This window comes from Myodes glareolus, chromosome 9, assembly GCF_982192425.1.
Source record: "Myodes glareolus chromosome 9, mMyoGla1.1, whole genome shotgun sequence".
Classification (NCBI taxonomy): Eukaryota; Metazoa; Chordata; class Mammalia; order Rodentia; family Cricetidae; genus Myodes; species Myodes glareolus.
Window position 1 is genome coordinate 63,016,673 of NC_142034.1, and position 20,656 is coordinate 63,037,328.

The 20,656-nt window shown below is 45.8% G+C and overlaps 1 protein-coding gene across 2 annotated transcripts; it reads left to right on the forward strand.

Annotated features, from left to right (window-relative positions):
- Positions 1-2,610: 2,610 nt before the first annotated feature.
- Positions 2,611-20,136, forward strand: Aldh3a2 (aldehyde dehydrogenase 3 family member A2). 2 transcript variants are annotated; one of them, XM_048448145.3, is made up of 11 exons: positions 2,611-2,857; positions 4,514-4,745; positions 5,464-5,549; positions 7,390-7,598; positions 9,568-9,685; positions 10,703-10,844; positions 11,693-11,859; positions 14,383-14,482; positions 15,481-15,716; positions 16,536-16,648; positions 18,614-20,136. In XM_048448145.3, exons 1-10 carry the CDS (start codon positions 2,705-2,707, stop codon positions 16,617-16,619), a joined length of 1,527 nt encoding a protein of 508 aa, XP_048304102.1. In that variant the 5' UTR covers positions 2,611-2,704; the 3' UTR covers positions 16,620-16,648; positions 18,614-20,136. The 2 variants fall into 2 exon arrangements, with proteins under 2 accessions (XP_048304102.1, XP_048304103.1); XM_048448146.3 differs by lacking the exon at positions 16,536-16,648 and having other exon boundaries at positions 2,612-2,857.
- The last annotated feature ends 520 nt before the right edge of the window (positions 20,137-20,656 follow it).

The following is a 20,656-nucleotide window of genomic DNA, read 5'->3' on the forward strand; positions in this document are numbered from 1 at the left end:
TGAAAAGGGAGGGCCTTCTTAAATTGCCAACTTGCTATCTTTCATGGAAGAAGTTTGTGGGGAGCTACTCCACACCCCTAATCCTGGTCCTTAGTCATTTAAGTCAATGAATATTTGATATTCAAAAACTAGAAGGGAGACTGTTTCAGTTGGGAATACGTATAATTCTAGTCCTGTTTCAGTTCCATAGCTATACTGTTTTGTTGGGAGTATTTGGATATGTTTTTTAAATATATTCAACAAAATGCTCTCAATTGCTATCCTGGCTATTTTATGTCAACTTGACAGCAGCCAGAGTCACTTGGAAAGAATGAACTTCAGTTGAGAAAAATGTCCCCACCAGCTTCACGTGTGGGCAATCATCTTAACTGATGACTGATGGAGGGGACCCAGCTCACTGTGGGTGATGTCACTCCTCCTGGGTCCCATAGAAAGGTAGGCTGCGCAAGCCTTGAGGAACAAGCCAGTAAGCAGCACTCCTCCATTGCTTCTGCCATCAGTTTCTGTCTCCAGGTTCCTGCCCTGTTCGAGTTCCTGCCCTTTCTTCCCTCACTGATGAATTGTGATGTGGAACTGTAAGCTGAAATAAACCCTTTCTTCCCCAAGTTGCTTTTGGCCATGGTGTTATCATAGCAATAGAAACCCTAAGACATTTGGTTTCTTCAATATACAAAGTATTTAAGAGATAGTAAAGACTCATCTTTCAGTGGTTGGGCACTCAAGAGTTTAAAATTGGTCACTCTCCGATCAGATTTAAAAAAAAAAAAGGTAACCAAGCATTCTCCTGTGGTGAACTTCGAGCTAATTTCAATATTGCAACACAGTACTAGATACTGACCTTGGACTGTGGCTTGCTACACACAGGTAATACTGGGGTGTGTATGGAGTCTACTGATCTGTTTTGTAACATTAGGAGCCTGCTCCTCCTACACTTTCTCAGCTGCAGTCCTCCAGTTTCAGCCACGGAAACCTCCAAACAGAATGTTTTGCTGTTTGTTTTGAAGCAAGGGCAAAGCAGAGGTCAGGAGACAGTGGGGTGGCCTTGCCTAATGTCTTGCTTCACCAAGAAGCGCCTCAGATAACTCAACTCACAGGCTGTTGTGAAAACTCCGCGATTGAGAAAGCTAGCTGGGCGCTCCAGACAAAGGACACAGAGTGCCAAAAACCGCTGGGAAGGGAATGTGTTCAAGTGTTCAGTGAGCAGCAAGGAAGCCACTCTGGCTTGAACTCAGTGTGTGGGTGAGAAGAGGCGCACCCAGAGGGCAGGACATACAGGGTTTACAGAGGATGGCTTGAGCTTTGACTTTTATTCTCAGTGTGACAGGAACCTGCTGGAGAGATTTGAGCACGGGACTCATAGAGGTCTGCAAAGGTTCTGAAAATGTCAGTGATAGCTTGGTGAGGAACAGGAAATGGCAAAACTTTGCAGTCAGAAGAGAGAAACCAGCCCAGTTATTTCACGCAGGCGGAAGTAAACACCAGGCGGAAGTAAACACCAGCAGAAGGAAGAACGCGGTGGTATCAAAGACCAAGAGCAGATCGAAAGGTTCTCAGTCGGAGCTCATCACTCCCGGAGGCAGGAATACACTATCTCTCCTTCCACCATAGACATGCCAGCATGTGCCCTAGTACTGAATACAAAGAGAAACAGAAATTTTGATTTTTCTGGTGGTCCTTCCTTCCGGTAGGACTTCCTGGGGGGTTGAGAAGGGAGGAGAACCTCCTATGGGCCCCTGAAGTACAGAGTAGTGTAGGATTAAGAAGTAACATTATCCAAGCAAATATATCATATATATTATATGATATATATCATATATATTATATGATATAATATCCAAGCAAATATATATATATATTATGGTTTGAACCATTAATTATTGGATTCAACATATATTCTGAAGTTAAGGTTAAAGAGATAGGGAACACTGAAGAAAGTTTGTTTGATGAAGAATAAATCAAACGTTCTAATGAATTTAACGGTAAGGAAGACGCCCATTCTAAGTCTAAACAGAGAACAACATTTAGTCATTCCAGAAGATGGGAAGGACAATCCTGAATGGCCACCACTGCTGTGCAGCTTCAGACGAGTCCGGATGTCCACCATTGCTAATTAGTCTGGAGAGGAAATTTGGGGAAACCTGGGTGTAGGTTCCCTTTCTGGAGCAGTTCTGCCAGACAGGGGAACAGAAACACTGGAGAATTAAAAACCAGCGATGACAAAGCTGGCGTGTGTACACTGGGTCCTTCTTCGCTGCATCGCGTCACCCAGGCCGGGCCGCTTGGCTCGCTCCTCCCCCGCATCCCGCCCGAGACTTTGCTTCTGACACGGGCCAAAGGAGACTGCAGGCGGCCTGGCGAGCACGCCCCCGGGGCCTCAGTTCCTCCTCCGAGAGGACATTCCGCCCTTCTCTGAAGCCAGAGCCCTCCTTCCGCGCCCGCCGGCCACAAGACACACGCCCTCTCCGGGCGCCTGTGGACCCGAGTTCAGCGGCTCTGACAGTGGTCGGGGGCGGGGCCTCTCAGTCACGTGCGGTGGCCCGGCCAATGAGCGCGCATCGCGTCGTTAGCGGCGGAATCGTGGGGGTTGGCTTACCTGGAGGCCTGGTCTGGGCCGGTAGGCGGGTGACGAGGGTGAGCCCAGTCCGCGCGTCGCCAGGACTGTGCGGACACACCTGCCTTGCTCCGCGATCTCAGGTGCCAGGCCATGGAGCGTCAGGTCCAGCGACTTCGCCAGGCGTTCCGGTCCGGCCGATCGCGACCGCTGCGCTTCCGACAGCAGCAGCTCGAGGCCCTGCGGAGGATGGTGCAGGAGCGCGAGAAGGACATCTTGGCAGCCATCGCGGCGGACCTGTGCAAGGTGAGCGTCCGCGGGGTGGGAGGGACCGGGCGTGTCCCCTTATTCCTGTGCTGTAGCAGGTTGTTTTGTTAATCCAGCAGTGAAGAGGCAGCAGAGTTACTCCGGACTCCAGCTCTGCTTAGAGCCCTAAACGTTGTGTTTGCACTTACGATGAAGTGTTTGCTTTACCTGGTGCTCGCAGTTTCTCTTCTGCGAAGGCTCTTTATAGGCTTGCCCATTTCTACTGCATTTATAGTCTCTTTCCTTACAATGTGCCCTTAACTCTCTGGGTATTCTGAGTGTCAGTAGTTTGTTCACTTGGTCAAGTTCAGATATTTCACTCGCTGTCTTATTTCTTAACTTTTTCTTTAAATGGGTTCTTCTTGTAGACAATATTGTTTTTTAAGTAATCTTCAACACTCAATATTTTCCTTCATGACTTTGTGTATCATTAGATATGTGTTGCTTAAACACTGACAATCACTCCGGGGACTTTTAAAATACAAATCTTGATTCAGTCCATCTGAGATTTCTAATGAGGTCCCAGGTGATATCACATGGCCTCTTTAGAAGCAAGCTTTGGGTACCAAGGTTTTAAGTAGTGTTGGAGGTATAACTACATTCGCCTGTACTCTCTAGTAATAGTTTTTTCTTCTTACTTTCTATCTGTATTCTAGGCATAGTATGACCTTTATTTTTAGATTTACAATCCACCCTTCCCCAAAGACTATTGCAAAAAGTGGTAACTGCTGTAGTAGTAATGAGAGTGGTAGCTACAAGCCTTCCTTCAGAGTACTTTGGTTAAGAGGGGCTGTGGTAGTAAGCAAAGATAAGATAATGAATATTAAAGCCCTATGAGTCATCCATTCTGCAAGCATCAGCTATTTTGTGTGTGTTTGTACATACACAGGGTTACTGAAGAAATACAGTAAGTCCAGAATTTTAAGCCAGGCTGTGAAGTAGAACAGATATAGATAAAGTGTGAATATGGTTACAAACCAGTGTGCTAAGGATGAAGTATTAAGATACAGCTCAGAAGCAGACTTGCCATGGTACCTAAATTGTGACTGAGGAAGGCTGCTATTAATCAGGGAGGCGTTGCTGAAAGAGATAATTTTTTTCCCGATTTTTGATAGTGATTTATTGATCGCTTAGCTAGCTGCGAGCCAGGCGGGACTTGAACCCGGGTCCCATTAGGCGCTCTTAACCTCTGAGCCATCTCGCCGGCTGCTAAGGGATAATTTTTTCAGAGGCATTGGCTATCTTAGAGGGGAAAAGCCAGGACGAGTATCCAGGGTGTGTCTTATTGAGAACTTGGAGGGTTAAAAAAAAAAATCGGATAGCAAACTGGGGGGGGGATGTCTAGTAACACCAGTTATCACTGCAGATACACTGGGTCTGAGTCATGTGACATCCTAAGCCAGTGGTTCTCCACCCTCCTAAGGCTGCGGTCTTTCAGTACAGTTCCTCATGTTGTGGTGACCCAACCATAAAATTGTTTCACTATTACTTCATAAACGAAATTTTGCTACTGTTATAAATCATAATGTAAATATCTGATATGCAGGTTAGCTGATGTGTGGCACCTGTGTGAGTCGTGACCACAGGTCGAGGACCCTTGTCCTTAGCAAATTATACTGTACTCTTTGTGTAAAAGTGACTGGTTTTCTTTTCCAGAGCGAACTCAATGCCTACAGTCATGAAGTCATTACCATCCTTGGGGAAATTGATTTTATGCTCGCAAATCTTCCTGAATTGGCTTCTGCTAAACCAGCTAAGAAGAATCTGCTTACCTTGTTGGATGAGGCCTATGTTCAGCCAGAGCCTCTGGGAGTCGTATTGATTATTGGAGCTTGGAACTACCCTTTTGTTCTTATCATGCAGCCTCTGGTGGGAGCCATCGCTGCAGGTCTGGTGCCCGCTGATGGCTTTATTCCTGTCTCGAGGGTCTAACTGTGTCATGTTGGTTGTAAGGATGGTGTTAAGGATGGTGTGTAGTTAAATACATTTGCTTTGGTGGTTTGCCTGGCTGACACCAGCAACTTACTGAGCATTCATATGTATCTTGTACTTACGAATGCTAAAGTACCTAGGGAGTGAATCTAAGAGTCAAAGACATCTGAGTTAGTAGTCCCAAGATCTCAGAATCAGGCTTCCATATTCTAATGTGATTCTTGTTGATGGCTCTGCCTTTAGAAAAAAAAAAAACATTTAGTTTCATTTGACCGGTTTCTTTATTCAAATAATGGTGTAATGTTAGCTCAAGTGTACAGCAAATCTCAACAGACTGATTTTTTTACTTTGAAAGCTCTGGTTGATATAACCTGTTTGCTCAGTGATTCTGGGGCAGAGAGAGAACCATGGTAGAAGTGCAGAGAAAGAGATAGAAATCTGGGGAGTGTGGGAAGCTAGAGAGTCTGTTGTCGGTGGCTTGGAGATGTGAGAGTGAACGGTTAGCGCTTGGGAAGGAAGACATGAAAGAAAGAGGACACACGATGTGAGGAAGAACAGACTTAAGAGCTGCAGAAATACACGAAACAGCCTGTGCCCTGCATGAGTATCGCTTTGGTAGCCATTAAAGTTACCCTAATATTGGATGATGATGTTCTGCTATCCCCTTTATTCAGGAAATGCTGCGATTGTTAAGCCTTCAGAACTAAGTGAAAACACGGCTAAACTCTTGGCTAAACTCCTTCCGCAGTATTTAGACCAGGTAAGAATATCTTGGTCCATCTTTAACACATCTGTTTATGGTGGAAAACACAGATTTGACTCTTCTGCCAGTGATGTCTTTGCTGGCTGCAGATCAGTGGGGCTTCCTTAAGTCTCCAACAAAGGAAGCCAGGTTGCAAAATTCACTGTAGAGTGACCCAGCAACTATGGTTGTACAGTGTATTGAGGCTGTGACTTTATATGTGTCTCTTTTCTACCATCTGGCACTTCCAAGGATACAATTTTAGACATCGTTCATGTAGTGAACTTATTGATGAGAGGCTAACACGTTTCTGTCACTGTCCATTTTCCTAATAGAACATCATGTATGTTATTACATGAGTACTCTTGCTTTTTAAAGGCATGCTTGTGGCTGGAAGAAAGTGCCTTCCTGAACCAGCACTCTGAGTTGACTAGCGTGTAGGCACTGAGGAGCATCAAACAAAGGCTGACTAGGGAGCGTGAGATCCCAGCTTTTCGGTAGGGGATCAGATCCAGAAGTTCCCGTGACCTCTAGAGAGGAAGTTGATTGCTTTGTGGCTGCTGGGTTCCATGGGCAGTTTTGCAGGGGAAATTATTCATGTAGCTTTCATCAAACGGCAGCTTTAAAGCACCCGATTTTTGTGTTATGTTTCTCGATTTGTAGTGTCCCCGTGACCAGCTCTAGCTCTTAGAGCTCTTTATTGTCTTACACTGTCATCTTAGCTCCCAGAACAATTGGTTCTAGTAGCTTGGTTATCCAGTCTAAATGGAAGAGAGTGAGTGTCATGGATTCAGTAGGACTTGGAACCAGAAAGTAGAGGATTAAGGTCTCGATTTGTCCCTCCCAGGTGTAAATTCTTTAATAGTTGATGGTCCAAATGGGGAGGATGATAATGTACCTGCTTCAGTTGTCTGGTGGATTAACTTACCTGTGGATTAAAGCACAGAAAAATTAAAATTTAAAGTACGTGAATCAGTTGAACTGTAAAGTGACTAGGAACTAATTAGCCTTCTAATGAGCAAGCGATCAAATGCTGACCAGAGGTTGATACGCCCGCTAATCCATCCTACAGCTTAGCCGCTCGCATGCAAATCACAATTTCCTTGCCACTTCATCTCAGCCACTACTTTCTGCCCTTGCTGTTATTACTAAAAGTATTTTCTAAAGGCAGCACAGTGCCTGTGATGGGATGGGTGTTGTACAGATGTTATGTAACTTTTCCCAGTAACAAGTTCAGAGATTGCCTAAGGTCTGGCAGCTTGCCTAAAGCCACAGATGCTAGTGAGTGGCAGAGCCTCCCTTCAATCCAGATCCACTTCAAAAGTAAGTGCCGTCAGCTGTGATGCTCTGGGTCCAGTTCATTGGGCAGATATGGACTTAGGTACCTTGGCCTTAGCCCTGCTGTACTTTGTACTGGACAGAGAGAGAACATTGGGATTAAGACATGAACTGCAGGGCTGGAGATGCAGCTCAGGAGGTAGAACGCTGACCTAATGTGTACAAGGCCCTGGGTTGGATCCCCAGCACTGTGCAAAACACAACGGAACAGCAGCGAAAGAACCTCACCATCCCCTCCCCGCATCTTGCACATTTCCCCTGTGGAATCCAACTCTTTGCTCTCCTTTGTGCTTTCGTTGCCAAGCTCAGGTAGAAAATATTGGACTCTGAGGCTTGTGTAGGTTGATGGTTCAAATCCATCTCCTCCCTCTGTCTTGGGCCACCTCCTGATCTGCCCCTCGCAGGAGATGATCTTGATCTTTTGGTTTTCCTGACTGCTGCTTATCAGTGTTGAAGAATTGCTGACGTGAGGCCTTAAGATTAATTCGATGGTGCAAGAATCTGTTTCTCTTTCTTTGAGGACCTGTATGCGGTTCTTAATGGTGGTGTTGCGGAGACCACAGAGCTCCTGAAGCAGCGGTTCGATCACATTCTCTACACAGGCAACACCGCGGTGGGAAAGATTGTCATGGAAGCTGCTGCCAAGCACCTGACCCCTGTGACCCTGGAACTCGGGGGGAAAAGCCCATGTTACATTGACAGAGACTGTGATCTGGACATCGCTTGCAGGTGGGGCTGGCTTTGCTTTCCTGAGGTTCCCCCCAGCAGATGGAAGTTTTTTCTAATGGCTGTTTTCCTTTACACGTGAACCTCATGACTTATGGCTTCAAGGTTCATCAACTTTAGTGGTTGGTGTGCCCAAAAGTAGCTGGAGCCTCTCAAACTGTCTTCTGGTGCCACTGCTGGAATAGGGAGCCACACATAGGCCCTGCTAGCATGTAGTTTCCTCACGAAGTTTGGAAATATTCTTATGGATAAACCTGGAGAGAAATTTTCCCAGGTTTTTTTTCTTTTCCGGTGTTGGATTCAAATCATGGCAAGCCTGTGATCCACTTTAAGCTACGCCCCAAACCTGTGATAAAAAATTTTAATCTCTTGCCAGCTGAAGAATGCTAATCCAAAGGGTTGTGTGTATGAATAAACACGCTCAGTTGAGAGGGTGTTGTTTTTGCTTAGCTCAGATTCTTTGTTCACAGAACAGTATGAGAGATATTTTAATAGCATTTTGCAGCTGGGAACAAGAAAATAAGAGCTCTTTACTAAGATAGGTTTGACGACTAGGAAGCAAATACGCTCTGGGTAGCGTGGCTTCAGAGTTGTGGTGGGGAGGTGGGTCAGTGTTGCTGCTTGGCCTCTTTAAATAGAGCGTGACTTCCAGAAAAAGAGACCAGCTGCGAATGCTGAGGTTGTGGGCTTTGTCTGTATGTAGAAAGGGGAAGGATCCACACAGAGGAGCATGGTAGAGGATGTTGGTTGTGCCCTCTTTATACCCACACAGCCTGTCAACAGTACTACAGCCTGGGAGAGCCAGAGTCTGAATTGTGTGCTCGGCATCCAGAGTGACCTTTGGCTGGCTCAGATAGGAAGGAGTGTTGGGAAGCTCTGCCCATTCTCTGCAGGCTGTGTCTTGATAGCTTGACTGTTTACCAGGCCGGCTCTGAGAATTTTCTTGCTACTTAGAATATTTTACCTCAGTTGAAAATGTGCGCTAAGGCTGGTGGCGTGGTTCAGTGGTAAAAGTACTCGATGCACAAATCTGACAGTCTGAGTTTGATACCTGGAATCCGTGTTAAAAAGTCAGATTCTAGCTAGGAGGTGGAGGTGCATGCCTTTAATCCCAGCACTTGGGAGACAGAGGCAAGTGGATCTCTCTCAGTTTGAGGCCAGCAGCCTGGTCTACTTAGTGTGTTCTAGGACAGCCAAGGTTACACAGTGAAACCCTGTTTCAGAAAACCAAAACCAAAAAAAAAAAAAAAAAGCCAGAGTCTGAGTAGATGGGAGGCTTGAGTGTGCAGCGAGCACACAGAAGAGAGACCCCACCTAAGCAAGGCAGAAAGGACCAGCTCCCAAAATCCCAAAATGTTGTTTTCTGCCTCCCCCTACACACCATGGCATGCACGTTCATATGTGTGCACACACACACACACACACCCCAAATTGAAAAGAAATCTGGAAATGTATTCTAAGTTGTAACCAGATGATCTACAGTTCAGAGTTTTCGTTTCTTTTGTTTTTGACAATTACTAAATATACAAAGCCGTATGATTGGCATGATGGTTAATCTTTGTCATTAACTTGATGGCATTTAGAAGCACTATGAAAACAACTCTGTAGACAAGTCTGTGAGGGATTTGTCTAGATTAGGTTAAGTGAGGTGGGAAGACCCACCCTAAACCTGAGTTCTGGGTGGAAAAAAAAAAGGCAAACTGAGCATAAGTATTGGTTGCTCTCTCCTCCCTGGCTGTGGTGCCATGTGACCGCAGTGTCATGGTCCTGCTGCCATGACCTCCTTCCTCCGCGATGTAGCACCCTTCAACTGTGAGCCAAAATCACCCCTTCCTTTCTTCAGTTGCTGCTGCCAGATGTTTTACCATAGCAATATGCAAAGTACCTAATACATTGGGAAACAGGTGACTATGAAAAGATGACTGAATTGCATAGGTATTCTGGTTTGGGTTTTGTTTTTTTTTTTCTCCAGACGCATAACCTGGGGAAAGTACATGAACTGTGGTCAAACCTGCATAGCTCCAGACTATGTCCTCTGTGAAGCTTCGCTCCAGGATCAGATCGTACAGAAGATTAAGGAGACGGTGAAGGTCTGTGTTCTGCAGTTCTGGTTCCACAGATGAAAGAATGCTTTCAGACAGCATCTCTGTTCACTTTTACCCCCAACCCAGATAATCCCAGTAACATATGTGACTGAACTAACTGGCTAATTAAAGCACTCTGTGCAGCCGGGCAGTGGTGGCGCACGCCTTTAATCCGAGCACTCTGGAGGCAGAGGCCGGTGGATCTCTGTGAATTCAAGGCCAGCCTGGACTACAAGAGTTAGTTCCAGGACCGGCTCCAAAGCTACAGAGAGACCTTGTCTTAGAAAATCAAAAAAACAAAACAAACAAAAAACACACTCTGCATCTGTGGGAACAAGGCCCAAGTTGATGCAAGTCCGCTTAAATGGTGTAGTTGATTAGTTGAGGCATATACTTAAAAGTCAAAATGTTTTCTGTGGTTTTGTGACAATGTTCCCAAATTACTTGAAGAGAGCCCTTTGGCATGTTGATTCTCGCTGGAGAAGGTTATCAGTTGTCGTGTGTGTAGAGGGCCAGATGACTAATAGTTTGAAGGCGTGAAGTAATTACCTACTTAAAGTGCGCCCTGTAGAGCAGCGGTTCTCAGCCTTCCTAATGCTACCCTTTAATACAGTTCCACGGGTTGTGGTGACTGCCAACCATAAAATTATTTTCATTACTACTTCATAACTGTGATTTTGCTAATGCTATGAATCATAATGTAAATCTCTGATATACAGACTATCTGATATTCGACCCTTGTGAAGGGGTTGTGGCCCACAGGTTGAGAACTGTTGCTGGAGCAGGTTCTCCATCGTTTAGGGTACATAAAGGAACTAAGGAAGACTGTGTCTGGTAATAAGCTAAGGCTTGAAGAGATGTGGGATTTTCCTTGTCAGACCGTGTTTGACCAGGGTGCTGAGTTCAGTGGTACGGAGACTAGTAGCCACCTTGCTGAGATCATTTTTTTTGATAATTGAGCACCAGAAAGGAATTGAAGTGTGGGTTTTGTGACAGTTAAGTGACTCTTGTTGCTCTCAATAGGACTTCTACGGGGAAAATATAAAAGAGTCTCCTGATTATGAAAGGATCATCAATCTTCGTCACTTTAAGAGGTTACAAGGATTGCTTGAAGGACAGAAAATAGCTTTTGGCGGGGAGACTGATGAAGTCACACGCTACATAGGTAAGAAAATTCGCCTTTCCTGTGGGAAGATAGTTTGACATTTTTACCAGCCTTTACTAATCCTACATAAACTAAATATTGTTTTTCCGTGTACTGTTTTTTAGTGTATGTACGCATGCACCTTTAATACTTATTATATTTATTATTGAGTGTGTGTGTGTGTGTGTGTGTGTGTGTGCGCACGCGCGCACACACACACATGCATACAGGTACCACACAGTATCTTAATTTTCTGTTGCTGTGATAAAGCATCCAGAGGTGGAAAGGGTTTCCTCTCACTGCCATCTGTAGTGAGATCTGGCGCCCTCTTCTGGCAGATAGCAGACATGCAGACAGAACACTGTACATAATAATAAATAAATCTTTTAAAAAAAGAAACTGCTCCCAAATTAATTTACGTATCTTTTCTCATCAGTTGTTAAAAAAAAAAAACTTAAAAGGATACAAATAATTAGAAATTCATAGAGATTCTCTTTGGTTGGATGTTTCAGTAATTGTTCAACAAAACAAAAATCCCAATTCTTTTGTCTTGCTGCTCTTCCCACCTCCTAGGTGGCAGCGTGACCCATTTCTAGGCCAGTCAAAGACAAAATGAAGGAAGAACTGTCGAGATTAGCTTGGTCTAGGTAGAACTTCTCCCTGAGTTTGACAGTGGATTTGGAAGCAGATTTTGGGGGGAGGAACGGTTGCTGTGAACCATAGCTAAGCCTGGCGCACTGAGAGGACAAACCAGTAGGGGTGCCTAGTGGGTGGCTGTCTCCGGGAAATGAAGAGAAGATGAGAATGTTGCTTTTCTTCCTGTGTTCAACTTGACCACTCATGTTATTTTATTTAATTTTATTTTTTAGCCCCAACCGTACTTACTGATGTTGATCCTAATTCCAAGGTGATGCAGGAAGAAATTTTTGGACCAATTCTCCCAATAGTGTCTGTGAAAAATGTAGATGAAGCCATTAATTTCATAAATGATCGTGAAAAGCCCCTGGCGCTCTATGTGTTTTCTCATAACAATAAGGTAAGCTTTGTAGAGAATAGTTCATTCTCAGGAGCCAGATTTCTTTATCGCTATAAAGCATAGGTGGCTCATTTATATATCGAAGTTGACCGGCTGTATTCATAGCTTTCTTGGGGAATGGAGCCTTGGTTATCTCTGTACCTCTCCCCTTCCTCCCTGGAGTTAGAGCTGAGTTCACAGGGATGAACGTCACAGGCTTTTGAATAACAGACACCTCCTGAATAATGAGAACTCTTCCATGTACTAGCATGTAGTGCTCTTTGTGGCATGAGTCCATAGAGCCTGCCCCTGTGATTCAAGTGACCTTCATAGGCACTCAGACGGGGCTGGAGAAGTCAGAGCCCTCTGCACACGGTAAAGATGGTCCTGAGAACTTGGGCTTCAGGCTCCCAAAGGGTAGCAGCTCTGCAGCCTCTTTCTGGGTGCCTGTCCTTTGTGTCGCTAGGTGACTTGCAGCTCTTAGCAGATGATGGCTCCACATGCACAGATAGGTTCAGGGTCCATCTGGAAAGCTGAAAATGAGGAAGAGGAAGAAGGGACCAGCCGGTGTGCGGAGGAGGTGCTGTAGTCGCGTGGTGGCTTCCGGAGCTGGCAGCACCGTGAAGTTCGCATACCTCCAGACACTCGAAATGAGATGAACCTGCATGGTTCAGTAGAGTCCACTAGCAGCGTGCAGCTCGGTGGGCAGCTCTTTCCCTGTGGTCACTGCAGGCCCATTCGACATCCACCCCGAGTTCCCAAGGCTTCTTAGTACCTAAGTGAAATGACGTTTGTTAGCTCAGTATCATTGAGGCTTTTCTGATCTTAGGCCAACTAGCTGTTTATTTCCTCAAAAATAGGATAATTCTAACTTTTTTGCATTTCATACCTGTTAATCATATGTTATAATTTATTAGATCAGGGATTGAGAAGAAACTTTTTGTTGTTTTGTTTTTTAAGACAGGGTTTCTCTGTATAGCCCTGGCTATTCTAGAACTCACTCTGTAGAACAGGTTAGACTTAAACTCAGAGATCTACCTGCCTCTGCCTCCCAAGTGCTTGCATTAGAGGCGTGCACCACCACCACCCAGCTGCGAAATGATAATTTTAATATACTATTTTTATTTACTGCAAGACTTTGATGTGCATCTACAATGTATTTTGGTCACGGTCACTCCCCAGTCTTTCCCTAGTTCTAATTTCCTGCTTACTCAAGGGTGTGGGGTCATCCACTAGAGCATGGTTGAGATTCGAGGGGCATACCTGTAAGGAAACTGCCTCTCCCTCTCCCAGGAGCTGTTGAACTGCCAGTGTCTCTTCAATTGTGGTGTAGGGCTCAGGAGGCCCTCTCCTGCCCATGCTGGAGTAGTGACTGGTTTGCCGTCTGCGGTCGCCCATAGCTGTCTCGAGCCCAGGAGCACGGCAGTCTTTCTGAAGACTGTTTTCCTCCTCCCATCCTCTGACTCCTACAGTCTTCTCGCTCCCTCCTGCCAGTCCTCAGCCTCAGGAGGAGTGTGATGGAAATGTCCCATCTGAGACGGAGCATGCTGTAGGCAAACACTCCCTTTACTTTGACCAGTGAGAGTTTCCGTGCTAACTGCTGTCCACTGCACAAAGAAACCTCTAATGAGGTCTGAGAAGCGTATTAGCCTATGGATATAGAAATTGTAAGCATAGAGGGTGGTTTGATACTAAGTCCATTTAACAAGATACTAGTAGTATGTTCATCAGTAAGGCCTCTGAGCTCCCCAGCCATGAATTCTTGTAGGCATATTTCCTCCTTCAGAAAGTGGTTGGTACCCCCGTAACATCCATGCCAGTATTACACCAACAAGCATATCTTGTGGTCATTATTGCAATCACTGCGTTCAGAGCTGGGTAGATTCCCTCCACCCCTCCCCCAGCAGTGTGTGTTGCACCTCCTGGTACTGTAAAAGCTATACAGCAGGGCAGAAGGCTTCTGGTCAATACCACCTTGAGAGAAGTAGTGATTTCTAAACTGTCTCTTGTTGGTACTGCTTCGGAGTATAGATCTTGGTGGTGATCAAGGAAACAGACCCAAAGGTTCAGGGCCACCCCTCTTTATCTACACACTGATATGCGGGGGACTAGAAGTGTTTAACATTTCAGATTTTTTAAAGGCAATATCACTGTGTATCTAGGCTGACCTTAAACTCATACTCTGCCTGCTCCAGTTTCTCAAATGCAGAGATTCAAGTATGTGCTGTCTACCACCCAGCTTGACTGTAGATATTTTTTAGATTTTAGAATATTTGCCTATAAAATATTTGCCTGTCTTGGAGTTGGGACCCAAGTTTAAGCATCTTCTGTGTTTCATGAGGCAATATATACAAAGCCTGAAGGTAATTTTATACAATATTTTTAGTAATTTTTGGCATGAATTTTATGTCTCCTCAAACTTAAAAACTTGCACCAGCACACAAAGCCAGGATGCATGTCCTTAGAGCCCACAGGGAGTGCACTCAAAGACACAGGGTGACAGGACATTAGCTCTGACCTGGGTGCCTTTGGTCTGGTCCTCAGCTCATCAAACGGGTGATCGAGGAAACCTCCAGCGGTGGGGTCACAGGCAATGATGTCATCATGCACTTCACTGTCAATTCTTTGCCCTTTGGAGGTGTGGGTAAGTCCGACCGTCACAGTGGCCAGTATTGCTGTGACTTCTGCAGTCAGGCTGGGTCCCCTGTTCTACGGAGGTTGGGCCAAAGGCATTTTGTTCTTGGGGAAGCATTGTGGACACCATCTGCCCCTTTCTGCTGGGTCCTTCCCACTATGGTCGTGTCTATAGCTGGCCCTCTCCTCTCCCCCCTCACTGTCCTGGTGTTTTCTCTCTGGCTTCATTGTCTTCCCAATGAGTCGATCTTGCCTTCTGAAGTGACCCCTTCCATCAGAACAGCTAAGTCAGCTGTGGCCTGACCTCATCCAGCTGTCCCTGGCTTCCAGTCGTTCTGCCTTCTGTCATTGCATTGCACCTGTCGTCGCCACTCACCAGTCTGTTGTATGCATTGTGGTTATGCAAGTGTGACTTCCAGGAAGGCAGGGGTTTTTACTTGCTGTTCTTACCTATCTGTCCAACCTTGTTACCCTGTTCTTGGCTGCTCTTCAAGGACTTAGAGGAAGCAAGTGAGAGAAGTCATGGATTAAAAGGCCATGTGGACTGATAGAGAAAGCACACACATAGAAAGCACACACATAGCGTTTAGCATCATGCTAATCTGGGTTCACACTTCAGTTTCCTCCTTTAACAGACATGTGACTTTAGGCAGATCAGCTAGTTCCGTAAACTGTTTTTTCCTGTCTGGAAGCTGGGTTGGAGGTACAGACCACTGCAGGGCTGGAGTAGGCGTCCCCCACAGAGCTCACTGAAACTGCTAGCACACTTGTGATGTAAAGGACCCGAGAAGGGCTGCAGATCCTGTCTCTGTTCATCGAAAGCATCCAGGCTGAGAGGGCGATGACTGTGCTAGGGGACCAACTTGAGAAAAGATTTTTGAGAAAAAACAAGAAAAGCAAATCAGTTGGGTTTCTACACCCCAAGCAGCAGGCTCAGGCTTTCTCCGTCAGTGCTGAAATAGGAAGCACCTACACTGAAATTTGTTTCATCTGTTCCCTTTGTTTCAGGTGCCAGCGGAATGGGGGCTTATCATGGGAAATACAGTTTTGACACCTTTTCTCATCAGCGCCCCTGTTTGTTGAAAGGATTAAAGGGAGAGAGTGCCAACAAGCTCAGGTACCCTCCCAACAGCCAGTCCAAGCTCGGCTGGGCCAAGTTCTTCCTGCTGAAGCAGTTCAACAGAGCTGGGCTGCTGACGCTGCTGGTCGCGTGCTTGGCTGTGGTTGCAGCCGTGTTCATCAAGGTGAGTCCTGTTTCTCCTTCCTGTCTGTGGGCTGCTGTAGCTACGTGAGTCTACCTGTCGAGAAACTTCCATCAGCTTCTAAAGTCCCTGTCTGCTGGCAAGCTACTTGTTTTTGTAAACATGGTTGTTTACTTCCTGTCTTAGCTGTTTTTCTGCTGCCGAGTCAAAGTTCAATAGTTCTGACCAAGTCTGAATGGACTGCAAAGTCAAAATTATTGTAGGAGTTTACCGAAATTATTGTAGGAGTTTACTGACGTTTTTAAGAATCTAAACTACCAAAGAGCTTGCTAGAAGATTCTGAAGCTGCTCAGCCCTCTGCTCCCTTGGGTACTGGTCCTCACTATCTGCTTCAGTTTGTTCTTGAATATGCATGAAGTCATCATGGCGTTAAGAATGACAATAGTGGAAGGAAATAGACAAGGGGCATCATTTTTATTAGGCGTATTTTTCCTCCAAAGTGGATTGCCAGAGAAAGTTTGTCTTGGGCCACAGGTCGTCATAGAGGTGGGATTGCAAAAAGGCCCTTGTGATAGTCTCCTCTGGGTGGTGTGTACATCTCTGGGATGGAGGAGGGAATTATCCTTCATGGGATGAGTGTCAAGATGGGATGGGGAAGGGTTTCCTCAGACAGCTGGCCAAGGAGATGTGTGACAATGTCTATGAAGAATGGATGCGGATGAGAGACAGGGAGCATGTAGTGGAAATGCCATTTTATCTAGCATGTATCTTGGTTAAATGTGAAAAGTCGTTCATCTCACTAGCACCGCACTGGTGGACTGATGATAACAGCTGCATTTGAAATCGTTTGGGTTTTCTCAGAAATACCAAGCTCTGCCGAGGGGGAATGCCCTGTTGGCTTCTCTGGCAGTTCACAGACTGCGCTGGCCCCGTAAACACTCATGATCAGATCTCAGCTGTCTGTTGAGAGTGAGGTAGGAGCTTCCTGTTTTTTTTCTCTGTGTGAGGTGGGCCAGGTTGGGTTCTGTTTGGATTTAGTTGTTTCTACTGCTGAAGGTTTAGACGTACTGACAAAGGAGGTTTTACTTAAATTCAATTTAGGTATCATTTTAAAGGGATGGGGAGGGGTGCTGGTTTGGGAGCAGATCTCTGGACTGGGCCTGGTGAAATCTGTGTCCTTTCTGAAGGTGAGCAGCTGCTGTTGAGCCATGCTGTTCCCTCTGTTGGCTCAGGAGGACTTGCCAGAAATTCCAGTCCAGTCACCATTTAGATAGTTAACTTTTTATTTCATAATTTGAGAATATTTTTTAAAAGTCTCAGAATTGTTTCATTTTAATTAAAAATAAAACTCTCCAGTTTAGAAATTCACAGTGGCAATTCAGGGCTTTTTCCTCTTACATCTTTCTGCGACTGAAGATTTGGTTGGAGTAGGCTTGGGTCTCTGGTCAGTGGTGGTTTTCATTTGACATTGGTCCCTTAGCCTTGTGTGCATATTTTTGGTTGGGGTAGACTCAACCTCTGGGTGACATGAGGACCAGGCTTGCCTTGTCCCCAAGAAGGCGCACCTAGGTGGCACCACACTCACCACACAAGGGTCTGGCACACGGGTCTCCCTTAGCCAGGTCTTTGGCGGGAGTGAGAGCGCGTGGGCTTGATCCTCGGCTTGAAGTGAGATTTTGGCAAAGCCTCTCCTTGAGCTTTTACCTGAATCTCCAGAGTGAGAGGAGTTTGAGATCCCCAGGCCACTTTCAGCTTCTCCCGCCTCATTGCTATTGGCAGCACATTCATGGCCTCTTTAGCTGGTGTGGGTTCAGGTGAAGATCTGGCTTTGGCCCCTTGCTGCCTCCTTGTGCTCTTCCCTGACCTTTTATCCTCTTTGTATAAAATCTCATTTTATTTCAAACAATGATTCAGAATGTAGATTGCGTTGCTCACTTGGGTCTCTGAAAACATTTTTGAAGGCTGTTTTTTCTTTTGGACATTTTTGTACATACATGCTCAGTAAGCTTGACACCTGAGCTGTATCACCAAGCAAAATGAGCTTCTTTTGAAAAACACGCAGTGATCGTGACATACCACGTGATGGACAGGCTGGGGTCAATGGCACATGTCCCGTGCTTTCTCAGCACTTGATGTGCCAGGTCTTCTGAGACAGACTATTACTTGTCTCCATCTGCACACTGAGGAGTCTGTTATAATTACAGACCTTTGCATTAAGTGGCTTTTTTTGCACTTTGTGGTTACTTACATTGTTAGGTGTTTTCATGTCGTTTTGCTAATTTATTGGAGTTCGAATGAATTTAGAATAAAGTCCACAAAGGAAAGTTCTATCAATCTGTAAGCTACAGGAAGTGTTAGGCTGGCCTTTTAGATTTATGTATTTTTGTTTTATGTGTGTGAGCGCTTTCCAGCATGTGTACTGCATGTGTTCCTGGTACCCACAGAGACCAGGAGAGGGTATCAGATCCCCTGGAACTGAACCCTAGTCTTCTTTAGAAGGTGGAGAAATATCAAGTCGGTTAAAATCACAGGTCAGTGCGCTGTCTTCTTCTGGAGGTTGCTGCGGCTCTCCTCAGCTTAGGCTGGATCAGCTGGATCACTGCTCTTGGGCTTTAGGAATGAGCTCGTCGGTCTCTAGATTTCATGCCAACCCTTGGGTTTCCTGCTACATGGCTTTGGGTACATGGCTCTGCTTTTAGCTCTTGGTTTTGGACAATATACAGTCTGCTCCCCCATCTTATTGTTATTAATGAGAAAAGGCATGATCCTGTATTTTCAGTTGAAACCGCACTGTGGCTTCTTAGGGACACGTAGCTTTCTTTTCTATTTTGAATTTTCTTAAGAAAGAAAGTGTTTGTGAGAGTCTCAGTCCCCCCAGACTTGTGTTCTAAGGCTTTTCTCATAGCAGAGTAACATGGATCCTTTTCTCCTCTCTCCAGGAATATCTGTAATGACTTCCTCGTATCCTCTACTGAATTGTTCCTCTACTAAATGCCTGACAAACCAATATCTTTAAAATTGTACCCAAACCGGGAAATTACAGATGAACTGCAATCAAACCTAAGTCGTTGCCACTTCCCACTAACAAAACTCACTGTGTGGCCAAATTCCAGCACTTGTCAGCAGTGAAGGAGGACATAGACTGTGCTGGGGCGACAATGTGCCACGTGAAGTCCCAGCTCCGTGGGCAGTGTCAGGGAGAAGGTGGCTGTCCCACTGTCCCATCTCTTCTTCGCTCCAGCTCATAGCACTTCCCACTCCTGCGTCTTCTGCTCTCAGGCGTCAGCAAAGCCCTCCAGGTCACCTCGGCCCCAGCTTGCCAGCTGTCTGGAGAGGCGAGGTTAGGTCTTCCCAACCTTAGGTTGAGGTCCTAAACTGGGGAAGTGGGTATGTCCACCTCATCCACTGTGCTGAGACTCTGGCCTTCAGGAACTGGCTCTCCATTTAAACATCCTTTCCTGTTCGTTGTCCATAACCTGAAGTGTGTGTGTTTGTGACGGTCTGTCGTGACTGTCCACAGTGCCTTTATGATGACATGAGCTACACCGAGCCTCTTGTCAGGAAGCAGTGCTTTCTTTGTGAATGCCACTGAGAACATCTTGTAGTCACAGCTGTTCCAGAGGCCAAGGTTAGAAGATCCCTGAGCCCAGGAGTTTGGGACCAGCCTAGGGTACATAGTGTGAACCACCCCACAGTTCTCCATAAAAACCCTTCGAGATCCTAAAGTTGAATGTCACATAGATTTTCAAGGATAAATCTTTTCTTGTTTTCATAGCACAATGCAAGGAAACTTCACTTTTTAAATTTTAGAGGGATCCCTTTCTGATTAAATTTAGCCTACAGATCTTTCAGTATGGTCCAGCTCCTGTCATGAAAAGGGGATGCTAGGATCCAAGGCTTCAGAAGGCACGGGACAGAGGCTGTTGGAGGATGCTGTGAGCTGGTGGGACACCCTGCAGAGATGGGACAATAAGAAGAGCTCCCGAGCATGTGGGGCATCTTCTCATTCAGATCCTGATGTGGCCAAGTGGGGCAGTGGCAAGAGAGACCTGTGTGGAGCTCAGCTCTCCTGCCAGGGCTGGCTGCGCCCCAACCCCAAGCTGCAGGGCTCCCGCTGCCTTTTTGGGGTCCAGATTGAGACTTGATCCCACTCGATGAGAATGTAACTTGCTTTATTGACTGTAGAGCCATCATTGCTGAATAACCTGTTCCCTCACTGAAGCTGTCTGAAGGGTGTTGTCTCTACTAAAGTATGAGGTAGCAAAACAAAATCAAACCATTGTCCTGTTTAGCAAGTAGTTACTTAAGTGGCAGTTGTCATAGACTAATCATAAAATATTTTGCACAAAATTCCAATGTAGAATTTGCTCATACTATTATGTTAAATTATAAATCATAACTTCTAGTTAGACTATAATACTTACATACTATACTAATCTTCAAAATAAATGTTTTTCATAAATTATTGTGAGTGTTATTTTCAACCTCAGCTATGGAGATAAAATTCCTTGATTACAGTTTCCCTACTAATCCATTTTTCACTGTAGCCTGCACAGATGGTAGTGCTAACTCTGGGCGCCATGCTTCTCAGACTCCGCAATCTGTTCTCTGAGTGCGGATGAAGGCCGTGGTGCCATGTCTCACCATTGCGCCTGGAGCTGTTCACCAATCCCAGGCCCACAGCAACCAAGAATTTGAATCCCTGTCATGTGCCATCCCGTGGCGGTGTGTGTGACCGGATAAGCTGGGCTCTGCTGCTCTGGTTCACACCATTTCACTGCTGAAAGGCAGAGCAAATGCTTCTCAGTCTGAGTCTGGTGAAATGAGGAGGTGGGGGGGAAGGGCCTCCTGGCTTGGGCTTCCCACATGTGGCCAACAGGGTCCCCAGTGCCACCTAGCTAGGGCTTGCTGGCCCTTCTCACAGCTCCACAAAGACTGGCAGGCTGTGCCCAGGAAAACATGAATGTTACCAGTGCTTTTGA

Bases quoted from the DNA above. Each gene is read 5' to 3' on its own strand.
- Aldh3a2 (XM_048448145.3), top strand. From the start codon at position 2,705: ATGGAGCGTCAGGTCCAGCGACTTCGCCAGGCGTTCCGGTCCGGCCGA. The intron at 5,550-7,389 runs GTAAGAATATCT...TCTTTCTTTGAG, and splicing joins TTCCGCAGTATTTAGACCAG to GACCTGTATGCGGTTCTTAA. The intron at 14,483-15,480 runs GTAAGTCCGACC...CCTTTGTTTCAG, and splicing joins TTTGCCCTTTGGAGGTGTGG to GTGCCAGCGGAATGGGGGCT.